At 36.1% G+C, this 27,484-nt stretch overlaps 1 protein-coding gene across 4 annotated transcripts in view; it reads right to left on the bottom strand.

Annotated features, from left to right (window-relative positions):
• Positions 1-24,084, bottom strand: part of BCHE (butyrylcholinesterase) — a 109,470-nt gene extending 85,386 nt beyond the window's left edge. For 3 of the 4 annotated variants that reach the window (XR_007515060.1, XM_049867312.1, XM_049867313.1), the window contains exons 1-2: positions 23,971-24,084; positions 4,019-5,543 (exon numbers count right to left, since the gene is read on the bottom strand). Coding sequence is in view for 3 of the 4 variants with exons in the window: in XM_049867312.1 (XP_049723269.1) it covers positions 4,019-5,543; positions 23,971-24,019 (1,574 nt within the window). In the remaining variant the exon portion in view is untranslated. Of the gene's footprint in view, positions 1-998; positions 1,944-4,018; positions 5,544-23,970 lie in introns of those variants that run through there. The other variant, XM_049867315.1, reaches the window with a different exon arrangement.
• Positions 24,085-27,484: the final 3,400 nt, after the last annotated feature.

Here is a 27,484-nt window from a genome sequence, read left to right as displayed (position 1 = left end):
CTAAAGGTTGGCAGCTTGAACTTACCCAATAGCACCACAGAAGAAAGGCTTAAGGATCTGCTTCTGTAAAAATCACAGACAAGAAAACCTTATGGAAGTTCTACTCTGTAGCAAATGGAGACTCCCTGAGTCAGAATTGACTCTATCGCAACAGGTTCATTGCTTTCGTTATAAACTGATACATGCAATGACACAGATGAAACACAAATATGTTATGCTAAGCAAATCAGGAATTATTTTGTTGGCGAAGAACATAACAAACCTGTCTTAGAAGAAGTACAGCCAGAATGCTCCTTAGAAGAGCAAACAAACCTGTCTTGGAAGAAGTACTGCCAGAATGCTTCTTAGAAAGCAAGGATGTCAAAATTTCGTCTCACGTACTTTGGACATATTATCAGGATGGACCAGTTCCAGGGGGAGGACATCATGCTTGGTAAAATAGACATTCAGCAAAAAAAAAGGAAGACCTTCAACGAGATGCATTGACACAGTGGTTGCAACAATGGGCTCAAGTGTAGCAGCGATTGTGAGAATGGGTACAGGACAGGGCAGTGTTTCATTCTGTTGCACATGGGGCTGCTATGAATCAGAACCAATTCAAGGGCACCTAACAACAGCAACAACAAGCAAAAGAAGTCAGATACAAGAGTATATTCTATATCATTCCAGTAATATGGAGGTCTAGAAAAAACAAAACTAATCTATAATGATAGAAATATAATCCTTGGCTGACTGGGAATGGGGAGTAAAGGGGTACTGAATGCAGAGGCCGGAGAAAATTTTCTGAGGCAATGGAATTCTTATATCTTGAATAGGGTGGTAGTATGTTTGGGTTGTACATGCTCATCAAAACTTGCTGATCTGTATGCTTAAAGTGTTTGCATTTTACTATATATAAATTGTATTCCAACAAAATTCATAAATAATACACATGGGCTTACTGTTTAAGATCAAAAATTATTAAAACATTTTATGAATCACGCACTTGAACACTCATTTTCCCGGATGTTAATTACAGCTCCATGTTCTACTTTTTTACTTTCTTAATTTATTGCTTTTGGGTTGGCGGAAGTAGAAAACCTACCAGGGTTTCTCAACTTTGGCATTATTGACATTTTGGACTGATTAATCATTTGTTGTGGGGGACTGTCTTGTGCATCTTGGGATGCTTAGCAGTATTTCTGGCATCTGCTGTATATTGCTGACTATCGCCTGGAGAGGGGGCCAAAATCACTCCTTTGAGAACAACAGGGTTAGCACATCATGTATGTAGTTAGATGGAGTTCTGGTATTCATAGGTATACTGTGAAAAAGGATAATGCACACCAGTAGATTATCACTACATTTGCCATCAAGTCAATTCTCAATACATATTATCTCTGTTAAATCGTGCAAATCTGGGCTGTAAAAAGCAGAAAAAATCACTTACTGTTTAGTTACCTAGTGCTGCTGTAACAGAAATACCACAAATGATGGCTTTCTTTTCTCACAGTTTAGGAGGCTAGAAGTCCAAATTCAGAGCACCAGATCTAGGGGAAGGCCTTCTCTCTCTTCAGCTCTGGAGGAAGGTCCTTGTTTCTTCAGCTTCTGCTTCCTGGTTCCCTGGAGAGCTCCAAGTGCCTTGGCATCTATCGTACTCCATCTCTCCTCTGCTCACTTGTTTAATCTCTTTTATATCTCAAAAGAGATTGACTCAAGATACACCCTACACTAATCTTGACTCATTAACATGAGAAAGACAACCCGTTCCCAAATGGGATTATAACCATAGGCATAAAGGTTAGGATTTACAACACATATATTTTTTAGGGACACAATTCAACCCATAACATTCCACCCTTTGGCCCCCCCAAATTCATCTCCTTTCCACATGCAAAACCCATTCACCTCATCACGTAAGTCTTAAAACAACTCCAAGTCCAAAATCTCATCTTCTGAATTACCTAAAGAAATATGAGTGAAAGTTTAGAAGTATTCCATCCTGGAGCAAAATTCCTCTTTATCTGTGACCCTGTAAAATCTAGAATGTAAGTTATCTTTTCCAAAGTACAAGGGTAGAACAGGTACAAGGTAGGCATTTCCATTACAAATGGGAGAAACTGGAGGGAAAGAAGGGATAACAGGCACTAAGCAAGTCTAAAATCCAGCAGAACAAATTACATTAGCACTCAAGACTTGAAAATAATCCTGCCTATACTGAGACCATCTGGGCAATGGCCTTGCCCTACAGACTTTGAGTGCTGGCCATGCTCTCTGGATTCTGGGTGGAGGCCACTCAGCCCTGGGCTTCAGCTCCACCTTCCAGGCCCTCTGGGACAGCAACTCTGGTCCCTCAGCTTTAGGTGACCCCATTCTCCTAGTCCATCTGAGTGGTGACCTCACTTCCTCAGCCCCAGCAGGCCCCATTCTTCTTCCCTTTGGGCATGGCGCCCCTGCACCCTGTTTTGGGTGGTGGCCCCAGCCCCCTCACACATCTTAACAGCAGCTCCACACTTCCAAACTGAGTTGGTGAATATCTGAATCTTTGAGACGTAGGAGGCTGTGGTTCCAACCTTTGAAATCCAGAAGATAGTGGCCCCACCCTCAGAAACCAAGAAGGCCTCACTTCTCATTCACCTTCCAACAGTTCTGCTGATCTCTGAGTTGCTCCAGGAATGGTCTATTTCTTTTCTTGCAGGGAAAGTTTCTTGTAGAGAAACTTTAATGCCAAGTGGAAGAATTTTAACTTTATATACAGTAGACACGTATTGAAAGATTTTGAGAAGAATCATGGAAGTTGTATTGTAGACAGACACATGTAATAACATGGAATACAATGAAGTAGGAATGGAGGGCAGAAAGAAAATCCCAAAACAATAACATTACTGTCAACATATTTTTCAATTATTGAAGAGTGTATGACAGATTGGATTAATTCATCAATCAAATTGTGAGCTTCTGTAAGCACTCCTTTTAAAAAATAGATGCTCAAATTTCTTTTCTTTTTTTTTTCATTATTCACAACCCCAGAAATTACTCCAATTATATAAAATTCATTTTTGGTTGACAAGTATAGTGGGAATTAAAAAGAAACGAACAAACAAAAACTTTCTACATACACACATTTAGAAAATATATCCATATATATGGAAACCCTGGTGACGTAGTGGTTAAGTGCTATGGCTGCTAACCTAAAGTCTGGCAGTTCAAATCCACCAGGCACTCCTTGGAAACTCTGTGGGGCAGTTCTACTCTGTCCTATAGGGTCGCTATGAGTCAGAATTGACTCAACGGCAATGGTTTGGTTTTTTTTGTTTATCCATATACATACATGCATACATAAATAATATACATACATACATATATATATAACATATATAACAAATAAGGGAATGTGTGTATTTTTATAATTTCTCCAATTATCTAATGTCATTCATATGACTGCTTAGAGAACTGCTTAGCTGAACAAGAGGGCCCTCATAACTCCTGGGTAGCCCGAGTAACTAGAGAACACTGAACAAACTTTTAGAAAAATAAATCATAAAATGGCAAACTCTGCATTTTGGGCAATCTAAAATCCAACTCCATCCATCACCATTTTGCCCTTTCCTTTTCAGGAGCAGATATGTGTTTCCTGATGTATCAAGGACCACTATACCACTGCATAACAGCAAGAAGAGAAGATATATTCCCACTCTTTCCTAAGCTTGTGAACATAGTAAACTTGGAGGTTAAAAACCACGATCACAGTAGAGTTCCCAAGATAAACAAACACAGATTTATGTAGGATATTAGGCTAATATGGTTAAATACTTTGCAGATTTTGGAGATGAAATCAGAAAATTTTTTCCCTAAAGGTTATGTGAGGGTTTTTAAGCACTTCTAACACAAGATATTGAAATTCACTATGTATAAAAAGTAAAACCAGCATAGGTGAAAAGAAAATAAGAAATTATATCTCATCTGTGCTTTTAATGAAGTCTACACTCAAGACCAAACAAAAGAAACCCTAAAGAACAATTACAAAACCAGCACTTACCCATATTTTGCAAAATTTGCCCAGCGTTTCATTATGGATCTACTCAAAATTTCTTCAGCTTTTGTGTAGTTGATTCTTCTTTCCAGGGGTAAACCAAAGACAAACTCAATTTCATAACCATGCATCACTCCCATCCATTCTGGCCAAGGAAGTTTGGAGGATCGATGTTCAAAGTAGTAGAAAAAGGCATTATTTCCCATTTCTGAGAATTTTCTGGTGAACTCCAACGCAGGGCATATGATATTGTAATCCCCAACAACATCATCTAAGGCCTCCCGGTAATGTTCAGGTCTCTGGTCATCTAGCCAATCTGTATAATGGAAAAGGATTGATTCTTTTCCAAAGTCACTCACTCCTGGAAAAAATATTTTTAAACCTTCTTGAAATTGTTTTCTAGTTATGATGCTGTTGTTATCTTTGCTGAACCCAGGCGCACCATATACCAAAAAAGCTGTTCCTTCATCTTTATTAACACCCACCATGATCTGGGTTTTTTTGAATTGTCCAAGCTGGAGTAGCGTGTCTGGCATGTCAGTGAGAAAATCACCATCCACTGTTGGGCCAAAATTTACTGACAAGAGAGACTCATAGGGCACAACAAATACTTCATTCAGAAGAATTTCCTGGGGATCTTTATTTTGAAGGCATTTAATTATCTCAGTCTCATTTTCTCTTGAGCAACCAAGAAACTTAGCTAAGGTTAATGTTCTGTTTCTAGCTTCATAGACAGACATTACTGCCCAAGGAGCATTAGAAGATCCACTCTGCAGAATGGCCCTGGTGAAAAATGGGTGGCTTCTAGGAGAAAGTAAATGAAAGCTAACAGAAGCTGCTCCTGCACTTTCACCAAAGAGAGTTATACTTTTAGGATTTCCACCAAAGGCTGCTATATTTTTTTGGACCCACTGAAGTGCCAATTGTTGATCAAATAAGCCCATGTTCCCTGGTGCCTCATGATTTCCTGGTAAAGCTAAGAATCCTAGGGCACCCACCCTATAGTTCATCGACACTACAATAACTCTTTCCACCCGAGCCAAAAACTTGCCATCATAAACTTGTAAAGATGATGTTCCAGTTTGAAAACCACCACCATAGATCCATACCATTACAGTGGCATTTTTGGGTTTAGGCACTGGAGTCCATACATTTAGATATAGGCAGTCTTCACTAAGGTCTGTGTTTGGGTTCCACATTTCTGATCCAATGAAGCCTGGGAAACTCTGATCTGTGTTCTGATAGCAAGTGTTTGCATATTTTGTGGCATTCCAAATATCAGACCACTTTGTCAGAGACTGTGGCTTTTTGAATCGAAGTCTACCAAGAGGTGGTTGTGCATAGGGAATTCCAAGAAATGCTGTTACTGTTCCACCAAGAACTGGCAAGTCCATTCCTCTGACTCTTCCATTCCTGGTTGTAATTATGACGTCTTCTTCAGTGTGTGACTTCTTGATAAGCACACAGAGGAAAAGAAACCACAAGAGAAATCTGATGCATATGATTGTGTCCTTGCTCTGCATATTGATTTCTGGAAGAGAGGTAAGTGGGAAGTTTAGCAGCTTCATGCATGTAATGTTATTATTTACTGATGTTAAGTAAATATTGCATTTCTTATTAGTCCTTCAAATTATGAAAACTAATAAATCTTCTACCACAATAAAGGTCTATGTAGGAAAAAGAATAGAAAAGAGTTGCATATATTTTAGTTTTCAAATTAGAAAACAAGTGGAATGGAAAATTAGAAATTATCTTACTTTGGAAAAATTCTTATCAAATTTCTCAAAGGAAGATTTAGTATTTTAGTAATATAAGATTTACGTATTTTAAGGATTGAGTCACAGAGAAACAAACACTTAACAGGAACATGTTATATCAATCTGGAGATGAAGGAGAGTGTTGAGATGCCTCAATGTGACATAAGACATGATAGAATGTCAGAAAGAAAACTTAAAACCAAAATCCAAAATTGAAATCCAGGTAGAGACACCATTTATGGTTGTTAATAATCAGAGTAATAGTCCAATTCAAAACAGGAAGTCTGTCCCAGGGATACATAATATTAATTCTGTGCTATACATAGGCCCACCAAAGGTGACATTAAGAGGTACTCTACTTAAAAGCTTGACTAGAGGAGGAAGTACTAGCAGGTGCTTTCTCCGAAATGTGTATGGTTCTAATCATGGCTGGCCAGCTCTTAGAAGAACTGTAAAGTAAGTGAAGGGCCTTAAAGGATTCGTAGGCTTCTATCATTTTCTTTTTATATTTCCATGATACTTTCTGTGACCCTTTTTGCCTAATGGTTTCTTCCTCCCTATGATCCCAATCTATGGTCAGGAGAGAAGAATATGGGTATTCTATTCATAGAATATTAAGTAATAAAAATATACTAGTTGTTTACAAGTTATGAAAATCAATGAATATGCTACCACTATTTGTAAAAGCTTATGGAGGAAAAAATAGAAAAGTGTTGGGAATAAACACAAAATTCTTTTTAATCATACTATTCTTCTGACTTTTAATAATCATGAACGGCTTCTGCACTTAAAATCTCAATGGTGAGAACCAGTGGTTGGGAATGTATGCATGACAAAAGATACTACCTTAGAAGGAATTTTACACTCAGGGATTTCTCAAGAACATGTTAATTTGTTGATTGATGATTAAGTGTATGCAACTTATAAGTTTATATGTATATATGCTATATACATGTATATATCTGTTAGGATAGTCACATTTCGATAGTGAACGAAATGCCTGACATCAGAGAACTGAAGCTGAAAAATACCAGGAAGAGTGGGGGAAGCAAAAGTAATAGCTGAGATTGTCAAAATAATAACTACTTGATATTTATCAAATAGATATAACTCTATTTGATCATATGAAGAGACTATTTGGGGAGATCGAAGTTTTTTTTTTTTTTTTGTACTTTAGATGAAGTTTTACACAACTAGCTTCTCAATAAACAGTACATACATTGTTTTATGACATTGGTTAACAACCCCATAACATGTCAACACTCTACCTTCTCGACCTTGGGTTTTCTATTTACAAACTTTCCTGTCTCCTCCTGCCTTCTAGTCCTTTAGTCCCCAGGCTGTTGTGCCCCTTTAGCCTCATTTTGTCTTATGGGCCTGTCTAATCTTTGGATGAAGGGTGAAACTCAGGAGTGACTTCATTACCCAGCTAAAAGGGTATCTGGGGCCATACTCTTGGAGCTTCTCCAGTCTCTGTCAGGCATATACATTTGGTGTTTTCATATGAGTTAGAATTTTGTTCTACATTTTTCTCCAGCTTCATCCAGGACTCTCTATCGTGATCCCTTTCAAAGCAGTCAATGGTGGTAGCCAGGCAACATCTACTCGTACAGGACTCAGGCTAGTGGAGGCTGTGGTAGGCATGGTCCATTAGTTCTTTGGACTAATCTTTCCTTGTATCTTTAATTTTCTTCATTCTCTCTTGCTTCTGAAGGGATGAGACCAGTGGAGTGCCTTCGATGGCCGCTCATAGGTTTTTAATACCCCAGACGCTACTTACCAAAGTAGAATGTCGAACATTCTCTTTATAAACTATGCTATGCCAATTGAGCTAGATGTTCCCTGAGACCATGGTCCCCACAGCCCTCAGCCCAGAAATTCAGTCCCTCAGGGAGTTTGAATGTGTCTATGGAGTTTCATGACCCTGCCTTCTACAAGTTGTGCTGGCTTCTCCAGTATTGTGTACTGTCTTACCTTCACTAAAATTACCACTTTTCTATTGTCTATTTAGTTTTTTTCCATTCCCACCCCTACCTTCCCTCATAACCATCAAAGATTGTTTATTTTTGGTTGTAAACCTTTTCATGAGTTTTTACAGTAATGGTCTCATACAATATTTGTCCTTTTGTGATTGACTTATATCACTCAGCATGATGCCCTCCAGATTCATCCATGCTGAGATGTTTCGAAGATTTGTCATTGTCCTTTATCATTGCATAATACTCCATTGTGTGTATGTACCATAGTTTATGTATCCATTCATCTGTTGATGGGCATCTAGGTTTCAATCTTTTTGCTATTGTGAACAATGCTGCAATGAATATGGATGTGCATGTGTCTATTTGTGTGACAACTCTTATTTCTCTAGGATGTATTCCCAAGAGTGGGATTGCTGGGTCATATGATATTTCTATTTCCTTTTTAGCTTTCTAAGGCAGTGCCATACCATTTTCCAAAACAGTTGTATCATTTTGCATTCCCACCAGCGATGCGTAAAAGTTCCAATCTCTCTGCAACCTCTCTAATATTTGTTACTTTCTATTTTCTTGATTCGTGTCAGTAATACCGGGGTGAGATAGTAAGGGGAGTTCAAAGTTTTATCAAAAAGTTATGTGTACTTGAGTTTCTGTTAAATAAACAAATTTTAAAAATCAGACTCTGAAAACTACATGTGATAAACAGACAAAAATTAATGCAAATATAATTTAAGGAACCAAGAACTTTATCCTCCATGCATGGGTCATTTTGTCACTTGCATATTGCTGTGATGCTGGAAGCTATGCCATCGGTATTCGAACACCGGCAGGGTCACCCATGAACAGGTTTCAGCTGAGATTCCAGACTAAGACAGAGTAGTAGACGGACCTGGAAATCTACTTTTGAAGAAAAAAAATTAGCCAGTGAAAACCTTATGAATAACAGTGGAACACTGTCTGATATAGTGCGGGAAGAGAAGCCCCTCAGGATGGAAGACACTCAAAATACTACAACGGAAGAGCTGCCTCCTCAAAGTAGAGTCAATTTCAATGATGTGGATGAAGACAAGCTTTTGGGATCTTCTTTTGCTGATGTGGCATGACTCAAAATGAGAAGACAGAGCTGCAAATGCCCATTAATAATCAGAACATGGGATGTATGAAGTATGTATCCAGGAAAATTGGAAGTTGTCAAAAATGAAATAGAATGCATAAACATTGATATCCTAGGCATCAGTGAGCTTAAATGGACTACTATTAACCATTCTGAATTGGACAATCATATGCTCTAATATGCTGGGAATGAAGAACTGAAGAGGAATAGCATCACATTCATTACCAAAAAGGACATTTCATATATTCAGAAGTACAATGCTATCAGTGATAGGATAATATCTATATACCTACAAGGAAGACCAATTAACAGGACTATTCTTCAGATTTATGCACCAACCACTAAGGTCAAAGATGAAAAAAAAATGAAGACTTTTAACAACTTCTGCAGCCTGAAATTGATCAAATATGCAATCTAGTTGTATTGACAATTACTGGTGATTGGAATGCACAAGTTGGAAAAAACAAAGGATTAGTGCTCAGAAAATTTGGCCTTGGTGACAGAAATGATGCCGTAGATCACATGACAGCATTCTACAAGACTGATGACTTCTTAATAGCAAGAAATATCTTCTTTCAACAACATAAATGGCTACTATACATACGGACCTCACCAGGTGGGGTATACAGGAATCATATCAACTACATCTGCGGCAAAAGATGATGGAAAAGGTCAATATCATCAGTCAGGACAAGGCCAAGGGTTGACTGCAGAACAGACCATCAATTACTCCTTTGCAAGTTTAATTAGAAGCTGAAGAAAAGTAGAACAAGTCCACAAGAGCCAAAGTATGACCTTGAGTATGAATTGAATTTAGAGAACATCTCAGGAATAGATATGACACATTAAACACTAATGACTGAAGACCAGATGAGTTGTGGAATGACATCAGAGAAAGGCATCATATATGAAGAAAGAAAGAGGTCATTAAAAAGACAGGAAAAAAAGAAAAGTCCAAAAAGGATGTCAGAAGAGACTCTGAACTTGCTTTTGAATGTCAAGTAACTAAAGTGAATGAAAGAAATGATGAAGTAAAAGAGCTGAACAGAAGATTCCAATGGGCAGCTTGAGAAGAAAAAGTAAAGTATTATAATGACATGTACAAAGACCTGGAGTTAGAAAACCAAAAGGGATGAACATGCTGGCATTTCTCAAGTTGAAAGAACTGAAGAAAAAATTCAAGCCTCGAGTTTCAATACTGAAGGATTCTATGGACAAAATGCCAAATGATACAGGAAGCATCAAAAGAAGATAGAAGGAATACACAGAGTCACTATATCAAAAAGAATTGGGAAACATTCAATCATTTCAGGAGGTAGCATATGTTCAAGAACCAATGATTGAAGGAATAATTTCAAAAAGCACTAAAGGCACTGGGGAAAAACAAGTCTGCAGAAATTGACAGAATACCAATTGAGATGTTTCAACTAATTGATGCAGTCCCAGAAGTACTAACTCATCTATGCCAAGAAATTTGGAAGATAGCTACCTTGTCAATCAACTGGAAGAGATCTATATTTATGACTATTCCAAAGAAAAGTGATCCAACAGAATGGGGAAATTATTGAATAACATTATTAATATCACAAGCAAGTAAAATTTTGCTGAAGATCATTCAAAAGCATTTACAGGAGTACACTGACAGCGAACTGCCAAAAATTCAAGCCAGATTCAGAAGAGGATGTGAAATGAGGGATATAATTGCTGATGTCAGATGGATCATGGATGAAAGCAGAGAATACACAAAGATGTTTACCTGTGTTTTATTGACTATGTGAAGTCGTTCAACTGCATTGATAACAAATTATGGATAACTGTGAAGAACGGGAATTCCAAAACACTTAATTGTGATCATGAGGAACCTGTACATAGATCAAGAGGCAGTCAATTAAACAGACCAAGGAGATAGAGCATGGTTGTAAGTCAGGAAAGGTGTGTATCAGCGTTGTATCCTTTTACCACATTTACTCAATCTGTATGCTGAGTAAATAATCTGAGAAACTGGACTGTGTGAAGAAGAACAGGAATCAAGATTGGAGGAAGGCTCATTAACACCCTGTGATATTCAGATGACACAATCTTGATGAAAGTGAAGAGGACTTGAAGCACTTATTGCTGAAGATCAAAGACCACAGCCTTCAGTATGGATTATACCTACCATAAAGAAAACAAAAACTCTCACAACTGGACTAATAAGTAACTTCATGATAAATGTAGAAAAGATTGAATTTGCCAACGATTTTATTTTACTTGTATCCATAATCAACACCCATGGAAGCAGCAGTTGAGAAATCAAAAGATGGGGAGGCGGGGCCAAGGTGGCAAAATTGTCAGATGCTTCTTGTTATCCCTCTTACGACAAAGACCCGAGAAAACAAGTGAATCGATTATATATGACAATCTAAGAGCCCAGATCATCAAAGAAAAAGTTGAGGAATCGGACTGAGTAGCAGGGGGAGGGAGAGACAGTTCAGAAACAGAAAAGAAGTGCCAGTTGTGAGGTAGCTGGCACCCTGCAGGGTGGGTCGGCTGGTGCCCATCGGCTGAGGTGAGCAGCAACACGTGATGCATTTCGCCTCATCAGGATAGACAGAGAGGCAGAGAGTCTACACAAGCCTCCAGAGCCAGGGGAAAGAGGGGCTAGATCTGCGAAAGTTTAGGCAAGTGTCTAAACCTACCATGTAGGGTCAAAATGACCTCTCCCCCACTGGGACTTTTGCAGCAAAGAAGTACCATTTCTCCCTCACCCAGCCCTCTCCCTGCTTCCTCCAACAGCAGTCTGGCAGTATTCAACAAATGCCACACCCCTAAGGACTACCCACACCCAAACCAGTCTTACAGCTTGAGGAAAACAGAAAAAAAGAAACACCAAGCCCCCAAGCCAGTAACTGAAGATGATTCATGTCCAAACCAAAGCTGACATAAGGGGTCTACAGACTTCTAATGACTTTTATCCCTGCCTAGACCTGTGTAGTTGATTCAAAGCATAGGCCCTCATTAGCATAGAAAAACAGGGCATATGCCTAAAGACGCTTCATCTTCAGAAGCCAAAGGTGGAGTTGCAGACCTTTGCCACCACTCTGCCCATTAAGAAAGGTCCTTACACACCCATATTAGCAGCTTCATGGCTGGTGATATCACCCTTTTCATCTATCCACCCAGGAAGGGATCTGAGAACAATTGGTGCCTCCCAGTCCTTATGGCCAACAGCTTTGGGTGCCCAAAGTCTGGCTGCAAAACCCACCCACGTACATGCTTTAGGGGACAGAGACACACCTTCCATCCAGGCACTCAGAGGCAGCTGTCAGCACCCACCCTTGCTCAGCAAATAGCCCCCTACTGTAGCCAGATATTTGTGCCTGCTTCAAACACCCCTACAGAGCTCTGCCCATCTAGGACTGTAGATGAGAGCCTAAAACACACACTCAGTGACTAACGACCTGGACACCTGAGCTGAATCCGCACAAGACAAGTGAACAGGCTCTTCACACAGCTAGTAGCTATTCTAACCACCTGGTGACAAGACGTGAGAGCTTCAAAGATGCCAATAACAAAAGTAGGTCGCATGCCCAGCCTACTTGAGCATATTAAAACAAAAGAAAGCAAAAAGCTAGGGCACAATAACTAAACATACGTTAAATAAATATAATAACTTATCAATGGCTTGGTGACAACGAAAAAAATTTTTTTTGTGACAACAGTCAATATCAAATCACATAAAGAAGCAGGTCAAGATGGCTCCAGCAAGCAACCAAAATAAGGAAGCAGAAAACCTTTCAGAGGAAGATAAAGTCTTGGAGTTACTGGAGTTAGAATTCAAAAGATTAACATACAGAGCTCTTCAAGAAATTAGGAAGGTAATCAAGCCAAGGAACACACAAACAAAGCAATAGAGGAATTCAGGGAAATATTACAGGAACGGAATGACAACTTTAACAGGCTGCTAGGAACCACAGACAACAGCTAGAAATCTAAAAAATTAACAATAAAATTTCAGAATTAGACAATTCAACAGATGGTCATAGGAGGAGAATTGATGCAATGGAAGTCAGAATTACTGAGAAATTGAAAATAAACCCTTTCCATTAATTTATTTGAGGAAAATCAAATAAAATAATTAAAAAAAAAATATGAAGAAACCCTAAGAATTATGTGTGACACTATCAAGAAGAAAAGCCTACAAGTGACTGAGTAACAGAACAGGGGGGATAACAGAAAATACAGAGAGAATTGTTGAACATTTGCTGGCAGAAAATTTTTCTGATATCATGAAAAACGAGATGTCTATCCAAGAAGCTCATCAAACCCCACACAGGGTAGATTGCAAAAGAAAGTCACCAAGATATATAATAACCAAACTTGCCAAAACCAAGAAAAAAAAAATGTTAAGAGCATCTAGGGATTAAAAAAAAAAAAGTCACCTAAAAAGGACAGTGAATAAGACTAAGCTCCAACCACTCAGGAAAACCTAGGCAGGCAAGAAGACAATAGAATGACATATATAAAGACTTGAAGGAAAACAAAACAAAACTGCCAGCCAAGAATTATATATCCAGCAAAACAGTCTCTCAAATATGATGGCGAATTAGAGCATTTCCAGATAAACAGAAGTTAAGGGGATTTGTAAAAACCAAAACCAAAATTACAAGAAATATTAAAACAAGTCCTCTGGCTAGAGAATGAACAATATCAGACAACAAGCCAAGACTAGAACACGGGACAGAACAACCAGATATCAACCCAGATAGTGAAGTCACAAAAATAAGTCAAAGCTAAAAGACTGAAAATAGGGACACAGAGACATCAATATGTAAGCGATGACAAAATTAAAACAAAAATGAGGGACTAAATAGCATAGTCATAGAACTTCCACATGGAGAAGAAGTTAAGGCAATATCAAGAAATAAAAGACTGGTTTAAACGTGGAAAAACAGAGGTAAATTTTAAGGTAAACGCACAGAAAAATAACAAATCTACCCATCAAAGTAAAAAAGAAGAAAAACATACTCAGCAAACACAAAATCTACAATAATGAAAAAGATGAAAGAAAATACATTAAAAAAAGATGACTTATCAAAGAAAATTAAGTATAACAAAGAAACTGTTAACACCACCAAAAAAAAAACAAAAAACAAAAAACTTGAAAATGACAGCAATAAACTCATACCTATCAATAATTACACTGAATGCAAATGGACTAAATGTACCAATAAAAAGACAGAGAGTGGCGGAATGGATTAAAAAAAAAATCCATATATATGCTGCCTATAAGAGACACACTTTAGACTCAAAGATACAGACAAACTAAAACAGAAAGGATGGAAAAAAACATATCATGCAAACAAAAACCATAGAACAGCACAAGTGGCAATATTAATCCCTGACAAAATAGATTTTAAAGTAAAATCCAAAACAAAGGATAAGAAAAGACACTATATAATGATTAAAGGGTCAATACACCATATAAATATATACACACCCAATGACAGGGCTCCAAAATACATAAAACAAATTCTAACAGCATCGAAACAAGAAGTAGGCAGCAACACAATAATAGTAGGAGACTTCAACAGAACACTTTTGATGAAGGATAGAACATTTAGAAAGAAACTCAATAAAGACATGGAAGATCTAAATGCCACAATCAACTTGACCACATAGACATACACAGAACAATCCACCCAACAGCAGTCAAGTATACATTCCTTCCCAGTGAACATGGAACATTCTCCAGAATGGACCAGGCCACAAAGCAAGCCTTAACAGCATCCAAAACATTTAAATACTACAGAGCATCTTTTCTGACCATAAAGCCGTAAAAGTATAAATTAATAACAGAAACAGCAAGGAAAAAAATCAAATACTTGGAAACTGAACAACACCTTGCTCAAAAACTACTGGGTTATAGAAGAAATCAAGGATGGAATAAAGAAATTCACAGAATCAAATGAGAATGAAAACACATCTTACCAGGACATTTGGGATGCATCAAAAGCAGTTCTCAGAGGTCAATTTGTAGCAAAAAGCACACATCCAAAAAGAAAAAAAGGCCAAAATAAAAACATTAACCCTACGATTCAAACAAATAGAAAGAGAGCAGCAAAAGAAGCCTTCATGTACAAGAAGAAAGGATATAACAAAGATTGGAGTAGAAAAAAGTAAAATGGAGAATAGAAAAAAAACACTTAAAACAGTTAACAAGACCAAAACCTGGTTCATTGAAAAGATCAACAAAATCAATAAATCATTGGCCAAACTGACAAAAGAAAAACAGGACAGGAAGCAAATAACCAGAATAAGAAATGAGATAGGCAATATCACAACAGACTCAACTGAAATAAAAAGAATTATAACAGAACACTATGAAAAACTGTACTCCAGCAAATTTTAAAACCTAGAGGAACTGGACAAATTTCCAAAAACATACTACATACCTAACTAACACAAAGAGAGGTAGAAAAACTAAAAAATAGAAGAGATTGAAAAGGTTAAAAAAAAAAAATTCCAAGAAAAAAAAGCCCTCACCCTGATGTTTTCACTGGAGAATTCTACCAAACTTTCAGAGGAGTTAACACCAGTACTACTAAAGGTATATCAGAGCAAAGAAAAGGAAAGAATACTCCCAAATTCATTCCATGAAGCCAGCATAAGCCCAATACCAAAGCCAAGTAATGTCACCACAAAAAAAGAAAATTACAAACCAAATTACAAACCAATACCCCTCATGAACATAAAAAGCAAGAATTCTCAACAAATTCCTAGCCAATAGAATTCAACAGCATATCAAAAAAAAAAAAAAATGATCATGACCAACTGGGATGCCTACCAGGTATGCAGGGATGCTTCAACATTAGAAAAATAATCAATGTAATCTATCACATAAATAAAAGAACCACATGATCTTATCAATTGATGCTGACAAAGCATTTGACAAAGTCCAACAACCATTCCTGATAAAAAACACTCAGCAAAATAGGAATAAAAGGGAAATTTCTTGACATAATAAACAGCATTTACACAAAGCCAACAGCCAACATCATTCTAAACAAAAGAGTCTGAAAGCATTGCCCTTGAGAATGGGAATCAGACAAGGATGCTCTTTATAGCCAATCTTATTCAACATTCTGCTGGAGTTCCAAGCCAGAGCAATAAGGTAAGGAAAAGGAATAGAGGACATTCGAATTGGTAAGGAAGAAGTACAAGTATCACTATTTGCAGATGATATGATCTTATAAACAAAAAACCCTAAAGGATCTACAAGAAAATTACTGGAACTAATGGAAAATTTCAGCAAAGTATCAGGATACAAGATAAACATATAAAAATTAGTTGTTTCCTCTACACCAACAAAGAGAACTTTGATAAGGAAATCACCAAATCAATACCAATTACAATAACCCCCAAGAAGATGAAGTACTTAGGAATAAACCTAACCAAAAACTTAAAAGACCTATACAAAGAAAACTACAAGATGCTACTGCAAGAAACCGAAATAAACTTACATAAGTGGAAAAACACACCATGCTCATGGATAGGAAGACTCAACATTGTGAAAATGTCAATTCGACCAGAAGCAATCTACAGTTAAAATGCAATTCTGATCCAAATTCCAACGACAGTTTTTCAATGAGATGGAGAAAAAAATCACCAACTTCATATGAAAAGAAATGAGACTCCGGATAAGTGAAGCATTACTGAAGAAGAACAAAGTGGGAGTCCTCACACTGTCTGATTTTAGAACCTGTTATATATACAACCACAGTACATAGACCAGTGGAACAGAACTGAGTAACATATGCAAACCCATACACCTATGTGCAGCTGGTATTTGACAAAGGTCCTAAGTCTGTTAAACGGGGAAAAACAACCTCTTTAAGAAATGGTGCTGGCATAACTGTATATCCATCTGCAAAAAAAAAAAATGAAACAGGACCCATACCTCACATTATGCAACATGGATTAAAGACCTAAATAGAAAATCTAAAAAGATAAAGGTCATGGAATGAAAAACAGGGACAACACTAGGAACCCTAATACATGGCATAAAAAGAATACAAACCATAACCAACAATACAGAAGCACCAGAAGAGAAAACTAGATAAATGGGAGCTCCAAAAAATCAAAGATTTATGCTCATCAACAGACTTCACCAAAGGAGTAAAAAGAGAACCTACAGACTGGGAAAAAAAATTTGGCTATGACATATCCCATAAGGGTCTAATCTCTAAAAGCTACAAGGCACTGCAACACCTCAGCAACAAAAAGACAACCCAATTAAAAAATGGGAAAAGGATATGAACAGACACTTCACCAAAGAAGACATTCAGGCAGCTACAGATACATGAGGAAATGCTCAAGATCATTAGCCATTAGGGAAATGCAAATCAAAACTACAATGAGATACCATTTCACCCCAACAAGGCTGGCATTAATTCAAAAAACACAAAATAATAAATGTTAGAGAGGTTATGGAGAGACTGGAACACTTATGCACTTCTGGTGGGACTGTAAAATGGTATAACCTCTTTGGAAAATTATTTGGTGCTTCCTTAAAAAGCTAGAGATAGAAGTATCATACGATACAGCAATCCCACTCCTAAGAAAATATCCTGGAGAAATAAGAGTTGTCACACAAATAGATATATGCACACCCATGTTCACTGCAGTACTGTTCACAATAGCAAAAAATGGAATCAACATAGGTGCCCATCAACAGACGAATGGTTCAAAAAAACTATGGTATATACACAAAATGGGATACTATACAACGATAAGGAATGATGATTAATCTGAGAAACACCTCACAACATGGATGAGTCTGGAAGGCGTTATGCTGAATTAAATTAATCACGTAAGGACAAATATTGTATGAAGCCACCATTTTAAGAACTCCAGAAAAGGTTTAAACAGAAGAAAGCATTATTTGATGCTTAAGAATGTGGAGAGGGAGGAGTATCTTCAGTGAAACAAAGGACAGCACACAATACAGGGGAAGTCAGAATAACTGGACCAAACGAAAAGCTAAGAAGCTTTCTGAATACATCCAAACACTTTGAGGGACAGAGTTGCTGGGGCTGGGGCCTGGGAACCATAGTTTTGGGGAAATCTAGGTCAACTGGCATAACAAAGTTTATTAAGAAAATGTTCTGCCTCTCACTTTGGTGAATGGCGTCTAGGGTCTTAATAGCTTGGGAGTGGCTATCTAAGATGCATGCATTGGTCCCAACTCACTTGGAGCAAAGAAGAATGAAGAACAGCAAAAACACAGGGAAAATATTAGCTCAAGAGACAGAAGGTCCACATAAACCAGAATATCCATCAGCCTGAGACCAGAAAAACTAGATGGTGCCTGGCTACCACCAATGGCTGCCCTGACAGGGAATGCATCAGAAAGTCTCAGAAGAAGCAGGAGAAAAGTGTGGACCTAAACTCAAGTTTTAGTAAAAAAACCAGACTCAAAGGTCAGACAGAGACTGGAAGAACCCCTGAAGCTATGGCCTCTGGACACTCTGTTAACTCAGAACTAAAGCCATCCCCGAAGCCTGCTCTTCAGACAGAGATTAGACTGGACTGAAATACAAAAAAATAATACTTGTGGTAGTGTGCTTCTTAGTTCAATCAGATACATGAGACCAAATGGGTGGCTCCTATCCAGAGGCAGGATCGGAAGGCAGGAAGGGATAAGAAGCAGTTGAATGAACACAAGAAATTTGGGGTGTGCTGTCACATTGTAGGCATTGCAACTAATGTCACATAACAATATCTGTATAAATTTTTATGTGAGAAATTAACTTGAGCTGTAAAGTTTCACCTAAAGCACAAAAAAAAGAAGAAGAAGAAGAAAAAGGAAATCAAAGGATGCATTGCTTTGGGCAAATCTGCTGCAAAAGACTTCTTTAAAGTATTAAAAAGTAAAAATGTCACTTCAAATACTAAGATGGGCCTGACCCAAGCCATGGTGTTTTCAATCTCCTCATATGCTTGGGACATCTGGGCAATGAATAAGGAAGACCCAAGAATAACTGATGCCTTGGAATTATGGTGTTGGCGAAGAATATTGAATTCAACATGGACTGCCAAAAAATGAACAAATCTGCCTTGGAAGAAGTACAGCCAGAATACTCCTTAGAAACAAGTATAGTGAGACTTCATCTTGCTTACTTTGGACATGTTATCAGGACAGATCAGTCCCTGGAGAAGGACATCATGCTTGGTAAAGTAGAGGGTCAGCAAAAAAGAGGAAGACCCTCAAAGAGACCCATTGACACAGTGGCTGCAACAATGGTCTCAAGAATAACAACATGAAAATGGCTCAGGACTTGGCAGTGTTTCCTTCTGTTGTACACAGGGTCGCTATGAGTTGGAAGAGACTCAATGGCACCTAACAACAACAACAACAACTGTATATAACTGAAAAAAAAATTAAATAATCAATTAAAAACACTGATTCTCATTTATTTAACAAAGATACATGCGTATAAAGTCTTTCTTTCAGGGTTTTTTTTTTTTTTTTTGACACTGTGATTGTAAATCCTATCTATGTGACCAAGGACATAATTCTGTGAGTATTGAACATTTGTATTAGTGTTTTTTGTTTTTAATTTAGATGGTTTTAGAAGTCAGAATAAGGCAATATCTCTATAACTACAGCCCAGAACTAGATACTCACATCACATTTTAAATAAGATGAATTTACTGTTGTTCATTATATAGCTAGTGGTCAGCAAGTAACTTTTGGCACCAAGAAATCTCTGAGTAAATTAGTGCATGATTTACAGTATTTTCTTCAGTGTTGATACTTATAGATACATATGCAGAGAAATAGATATAGGTAAAGATGTATAGTGATTACTATAATAATAAGGGCATTTTTCTCAAATCATGAGAATATTATTTTTAATTTTCTCAGTTTGATAGAATTTGCTTTGGGATAAGATCAATAAGATATTGAAATACATAATATTTACACTATTTCTATACTATTATATTTAGATGTTATAAATATAATTTATTATATTGTAAATAAGTCAATAAAATGTATTAGTAATGTAAAGACGGCTGTAGACTTGATACTTGCTAATAAAACTTTATATTTCTGACAGTTTAGGAGTTTTAAAGACACTGCTACTATAGTTCTTTCTTCCTGACAATAAATAAGCCCTTTTCCCTTAAGTAATCAGGGTGGATATTTGGAGAAGAATGAAGTGCTGTGAGGAATTGTTTTTGCTTTTTAAAAAATCTATTTTGGAAAACAACAAAACCAAACTATTAAGGTGAAGTCGATTTCAACTCACACTGACCCTACAGGACAGAGTAGAACTGTCCCATAGGGCTTTCAGGAAATAACTGGTGAATTTGAACCACCAACCTTTTGGTTAGCATCCAAGCTCTTAACCGCTGTGCCATCAGGGTTCCATTTTTAAAAAGAAGTAGAAACTAAGATTCAAAAATGACTACCACTAAGTTGTGGTTTCATTGGAGTAACTGCGGTGCCCCCTGTTGTGCTCGTTCTCCCTCCCCCTCCCCCATTTGCTGAGCTTAGTGTTCTCTGAGTCTGTTTTTGTTTTTGTTCCTCCCCTCCTTGGTTCTATTTAATATTATTTTGTCTTTATAAACCAAAAATTTCAAACACTTTTTAATCTCTGATAATTTTCAAACTTTGGTTCTATGAATAGTTTAATTTTATTCCAAAATAAGCATAATTACTGCCAAAATATATTTAAGTTTATATGTAATTAATAAATGTGATAATTTTTATTTTATATGTTTAAAAACAGTTGATATAACATCTGAAAAGTTTATATAATTCTGATGTCACTTAGTTTTTGTTTACACAAATGTTTGAGCTTTTATTTATTTATATTTTGCATTGAGTAGATCTTAATGTTGTTGTTGTTGTCAGGTGCCGTCTAGTGCGTTCTGACTCAAAGCAACCCTATGCACAACACAACAAAACACTGCCTGCTCCTGGGCCATCCTTGTAACCGTTGTTACGCTTGAGCTCATTGTTGCAGCCACTGTGTCAATCTACCTCGTTGAGGGTCTTCCTCTTTTCTGCTGACCCTGTACGCTGCCAAGCATGATGTCCTTCCCCAGGGACTGATCCCTCCTGACAACATTTCCAAAGTATGTAAGAGACTGTCTCTCCATCATTGCTTCTAAGATCTTAATGTTACATAGTGTTACCTATGTGAATGTTTTTTCAACAAGGATATCTGTGAGTTATCACCTTGTAAATAATGTAGTTAAATAATGTTCAAAACAACCTTTGTAATTTTGAGCTCATTGCAAGAATAGCAATATAATGACAATTCGGATTCATGCTATGTGCCGGGGAGTATTCTATACTATATAATTAAATCTATACTTTAATATTAAAATATGCATATGTTCACATACTGATCATTAATATAGGTTAATATTTTTATATGTAGCCAAAAACTTTATTTAAATATATTAAATAAGCATCACTATCATTTTTAGAATCTGGTACTCTCTAGTCCAATATGTTACTCTGTAGTTTTTCTATTAAGAGATTTTGAATTTTTAGTATATGTTATCATATTATTAAAAAATCAGACAATCAAAAGCATAATAACTAAATAAATGGAGATTAAGAAAATGTTATTTATATATCTTTGAATCCATATTGATAATTAAAATGTTCAAAAAACTTCAATGGTTTCCCTCCTATAAGTTCTAGTGTGAGTTTTGTACTGTCATCATTAATAAACTCTGATAATACGTAATATTTTTGTCAAAAAGAATGAATCAGATTTTCACAAGTACAGCTATGCATCAGATTTTAGATAAATGAACATATTGGCATAATGTTTATTGCTTTAATGGAAGGAGAGAGCTTCTGCTTGGAATTGCAAAAGAAAGTGAATTATGGGAATTGAGGGGGAATAAAACTGAAGACAAATAACAGAGTGTTCCAAGTTTATTCAATATTCTAGAAAATAAAAATCTACTGGCAATTTTCAGAAAGCACTCTAAAACTTTAAAAATATTACTTAAAAAAGAGAAGGCAAAAAGTAATGTATCCTTTTTTATTGTATTTCTAATTCAATTCTGAAAGCAGCATCAAAATTCTCTGGCCAATTTTAAGAAGAAATATAAAATGTTATGCTGTAAGACATAGATATAATAAAATGATTCATATGAAGAGCTATTTATGTGCATTTAATTGCCATAATTGGACAGCTAACAAACTTTCAAAATATTTGGTCTGAGATTTCTTAAAGTATGGTCCACCAAATGTTTATAACATTTTTCTCTGAGTTTAGAACACCTTCTGTTGGTGATTTTTCTACCTGTTGAAAAATATAATAAATTATATATTCCTATATGAAAATGAAATCTCTTAAAATGACGGGAAAAGAGTCATCTAAGTAAATCTAATATGATCTAGAGCAATCACCATTAAAATATGTTTGGTCAAATTAAAACAACTAAGCCTTTATGCCAAACCTAAAAGCTTGTTTTGTTGCAGGCTAAGTGCAGGATGAAACTGAGGAAGCATGTTTATAAATAGACTACACCACTGTCTTTCTGGCATCCGTCAGACACTCATCAGGCAGTTAAAGGGTGGGTACAGATAGGAGACAATATATTAGGTGAGATGTACAAACTCTTCAGTATGTGAACAACTGAGCAATATGAACATCTAATAATTAGATTTTTTTGCATCTTTTTAAAAGATGAAGCAGGTTTTAAGTTAACGTGTTCAGTTATACTTCTCAAATATCTATCTGGACAGTCCAGTTTCGCTAAGAACAAGCAGATATTGTCATGAAAGCATTAAAATGAAGAGAATATTTAATTTAAATATTACCACCCTGTTATCAAAAAGCCAATCAAAAGCAGGAAGTAAATTTACAAATCAGATGTAGAAGGCTAAGATAGCATTAGCTTACCTTTTATGAAACTGAAAAATGGAATCGTGAATTCCCTGGATTTTTTCTTACAATTAAAGAAGCAGGACATTAAAAAACACAAACCACTAGGGGAACGGAACAGAAATTTGCAAACCCAATTAGAAAATTCAATTTGCCTCCAAAAGGCCATGCCATTTCACCTCTAGACAGATAATTCTAGAGATTTTCATTCTAAGTCATAAAGCCAGGTTTTAAAATCTCCTATGTGCCTTTAAAACAAGTAACAACTTAAGTGAATTATAATAATATTTATCAAACAACAGAAGACAGTTTATATTAAGAAAAGCTTTACACAGACTGTGATAATGATTCCTAATTAAGTTTATTAACATAAAGCAAATTCATAAGAATTTGGAAAGTGTACTCAAAATTAAAAAACCAATATTACAAATAGAAGCATAATCAAATAGCATTTTTCATACTGCAATTTAGTTTTAATTATTTGTACATTACACACTCTTAATATTTACTCCCCTAATTAAACAGAAATTAATATCATTAAAGTAGGTGAAAGAGATGACAGGTAAGTAAAAAGTCTGTATTTGCTTAGTATGTCTACAAATAGTATAAATATAATAACAAATGTAAAATATGTTGCTACCATTTAAACACAAATACAAAGAAGACAAAAGGGCAAAGTTTGTAGTAAACAGATTTTTTTCTTTTAAATAAAAGAAACTCAGACCTTTCATTTGCTACTCCCTTTTTTTCTGTTAAAGTTTCAAATGACAAAGTGAAGACTAAGAAAAGTAGTTAAGCCAGACAATAGAACTGTTCTTTTCACTCCATTAAAAAAAAAAAAAAAAGAAAAAGAAAAAAGAACGCAAGACTAGTCAAACAGTGCTTTTGTTATTCTTCTAGGGAGAGAGTCACTAAACAATACATTTATGGTTAAAACTCAGCATAAAATATTTTCTACTTAGGTAGCTCCATAAGAACGTACATCACAGGGATTCTACAGTGTTACGGTTTTGTATCATTTCTTCAGCAGTTAAATGGACTTAGTCTGTGTACTCTGAATAACAGGAAGATTTGTCCCCTTTGCAAGCTTCAGTGACTGTCCCCCACAGAGCTCCAAAACGGCACAGCAAACCCGTGAAGGATCACAATCCTACAGAACGAGCTTCATAGTAACTTGCCCACGCGAAGATGTAAATTCAGAGCAACTTACCCGACTCGGTGTAACAAAGATAATAAAGTTTGCAAGGAGTTGAGATCATCTAATATTTCAGGGAAACTCAAGATGCAGCCGCTGCCCTAGTCTGTAAATTGGACTGCACTGACATTATAATCAACTGTTACTGACAAAGCTCGCGAGAGTTGGCAGCAGCAACTTGATCTGGAGGCAGCCAACCTTTACTTTCTGACATCTGTTCAGAGGCTAACGGTATGAATGCAATAGAGATTCATTTACAAAAGTATTGCTGGATTCATGCTTTAGGATTGCAGGCGCTTGTCTAAGAGGGAAGGGAAAAGATACAGAAGCTTCTTTGACTAAAAGAAGCTAAAATTTAACAGAAACTGCAAGTTTTAAAAAACACTATCAGAACTTTTTTATCTTATCAGTGTTTTATTTCTTTTATAGAATTTTTTTTTATGCTTATCTTACGCTTCTTTTAAGAGTTAAAGATGTACATATAGTTCTGAAGAAATGCTATTATTGAAATTCTTTGCTGCTTCGACCTGTGCCAATCGTGCGGTTATAAAGGTTAGTAAAAGAGAACATAGCAAAGGAAATACTCTAGATAAAGCGATGCAAATCGAAAGATTAGTTATATTAACTAATGAATGAATGTCTCTGATATGTCTTCCTTCCCAACCCACTCTCAACAGTTAATTTAAGTGACACAAATGCCAGCATTGGTAATTTACTATTCAAGGGGCCCTGAAAGCAGTAAAGTGTAATGAGAAACCACGCGTTTGTGGTCAGAACAGGGAAAATAAACTGAACGGTCTTCCCCAAACTCAGTATAGATTAGCAAGCCAGCACTGTGAGAGCATTCCAGGAAGTATTTATGTCTTTTGGGTATATATTCCTGAAATAGGTATTTGTTTAATGTGTAATTCTCAATGAAGTTAGATTCTTAATCTCTTGCTGATTATAGTTTTACTTTTAAATCTCTCAGTTTGGGCTCACTAGCAGACTAAACAGTAAGCATGAGCTGTAGGTGAGCCTTTTTTTTTTTTAAATTAGTTCCTTAAAACTTCAAACACACAGATATAAAAACTGTCATTTGTTTTGAGTCCTCCTTGTGCTAGTTCTTATACTGAGCAATTTACATAATTTTTTAAAATTTTATTACAACAGATACAGAAGTACTACCCACAATTTGCAGTTGAGGAAACTAAGGCTTATAAAGATCAAAGCTTAGTATGTATTCTACAATAAGGAGTTGTTCAAGTCAGAATTTTGATCTACTCATGTAAACTGTATCCAAGATAGCCATTTTGGTCTTTTAAATTTGTATTTTATGCGAAAGTTGGTATATAAGAGATATTGATTAGATAGTAAACCTGACAATCACAAATATAGCACTGTATCGTAAAGTAATTAGAATATAGTTTTCATAATGACAACCTAGTTACAAAAGATTTACAGAATACACGGTCCGTCTATGTAAGAGGGTCTAGGGAGGCTTTTTTTAAAAAGTGCACTGACAATGATGCAATAGTTCATAAAGTGAAGAGGTTTCTTTTTAAAATTTAATCGTTCTGGTGGCCCATGTGAAAGAATCCCGTTGGTTTAATATGCGTGATTTCTTTCCAAATGTGAAACTTCTCTGCAATAAAAAATCCACTTCATTATTTTTTCTTTGTGCTAGCATCGTATTGATCTTATTCTCAAATTCTACGTTTATTTATGTTATTGAATTTGACAGAGAGAGTTTTTCAGGCTCCTGATATCAATTTACCTTATCAGTTGTATCATGCATATACATACATAGATGTATATATATGTACATACATCTACATATATATACATATATAATGTATCATACACACATCATACATACACATGTAAAATATATCATACATATGTGTGTATATATACACATATTTTCTTTTTATGTTTGTATATGATACTAAATAATAGAATAATCTGTAACAAGCAGATTTTTCTTCTAAACATGTGTTGTTTAAATGGTTTTCTAGCAATATCAACTGTTTAAAAAACCTGACAATTTTTTCCTCACTCAGTGTTTTTGCTTCAGTGGACCACCTTTATTTCTGCCCCTTTAGTTCATTTTCTCTCATGATTTCCAAGCTATACCACATCATTTGATACATTATTTTGATACATTATTAAAGCATTTCTTTCTGTTTTATTTGAGCTCCTTCCTTTGCTATTCAACATACCCACCAAAACCCACTGCTGTCGAATCGATTCCGACTCATAGCGACCCTATAGGACAGAGTAGAATTGTACCATAGAGTTTCCAAGGAGCACCTGGCAGATTTGAACTGCCTACCTCTTGGTTAGCAGCCGTAGCACTTAACCACTATGCCACCAGGGTTTCCATTCAACATACAGCAGCTGCTTATTTTCTGTTTTGTCAGCAGTTTTTTACATGTATACAGTGGGAGATGCAGGTCACACAAAGAAGGCTTGTTTCGTGTTCATGGGTAAGTAATATTCCATTACTTCATAGTTGCGATGTTTAATAATCATGTCATTAAATGTTGAGTGTGCCTTATAAGTGTCACTAATGAAATACCACAGGACACTTGATATGGTATTAAGAGTCTGCTCAGTTTTTGTGACTATATATGCTGAAGCTTGAGCAGGACAACCCTTCTGGTCTTGACTCTGCTCTTTCATACTTAGCTCTCATGGTGGCTTTATTTTGTCAGTTACCAGCAGGCTGATTTTCTTCTACATAGCAACACTCAAGGAAATTTGAGACAATGTGGAAAACATTAACTCATATTAGACATCAGTTTTTCTTAGACACACTGATGCCACAAAAGTGCCCTGATCTTTATTAATGTTTTTGGTTTTATTACAAGGCCAATGTATTCTTATGAATAAAATATGGAATTTAAAGAAAGTATATTTCTATATTTTACATGCTACAGTGAGAGGAAAAGATCATTTGAGGTTTTATATTTTTGTCTTTTAAACTAAGTGCATGTGGCTAGATATAACCAGTGCCGTTGAGTCGATTCCAACTCATAGCGACTCTATAGGACAGAGTAGAGTTGACCCATAGAGTTTCCAAGGAGTGCCTGGTGGATTCGAACTGCCAACCCTTTGGGTAGCAACCGTAGCACGTAACCACTACGCCACCAGGCTAGATATAGCTACTTATATGTAACAGTAGTAAAATGGGTTGTTTTCATAATTTTGTTTCCTGCTTTTTTGTTTATTTCATAATATTAACTTTCTGTTAAAATATTTCAGTGACAGTGACATTTCATCATTTGGGCATGCTATAGTTTATTGCAACATTTTATAATTCTTTGATAATAATAATAGGAATGTGGCAAGCACTTTGAATATATTAACAAACCTAAAACCCCTTCAGTATGTTTATATTATTTATGTGAATATAGTTAATTTTTGTTTGGGTTTTAGTCCATCTTCAGTTTTTCCCATTATTTATTGGTTTTTATTCAGTATTTAATATGTAATATATTAATATGTGGAGCCCTGGTGGCACAGCAGTTAAGAGCTTGGCTGCTAA

The sequence above is a fragment of the Elephas maximus genome, chromosome 23 (genome assembly GCF_024166365.1).
Source record: "Elephas maximus indicus isolate mEleMax1 chromosome 23, mEleMax1 primary haplotype, whole genome shotgun sequence".
In the NCBI taxonomy this organism is placed as follows: domain Eukaryota; kingdom Metazoa; phylum Chordata; class Mammalia; order Proboscidea; family Elephantidae; genus Elephas; species Elephas maximus.
Note: the sequence above shows the minus strand (reverse complement) of the source record. Positions and strands in the feature narration are given on the sequence as shown.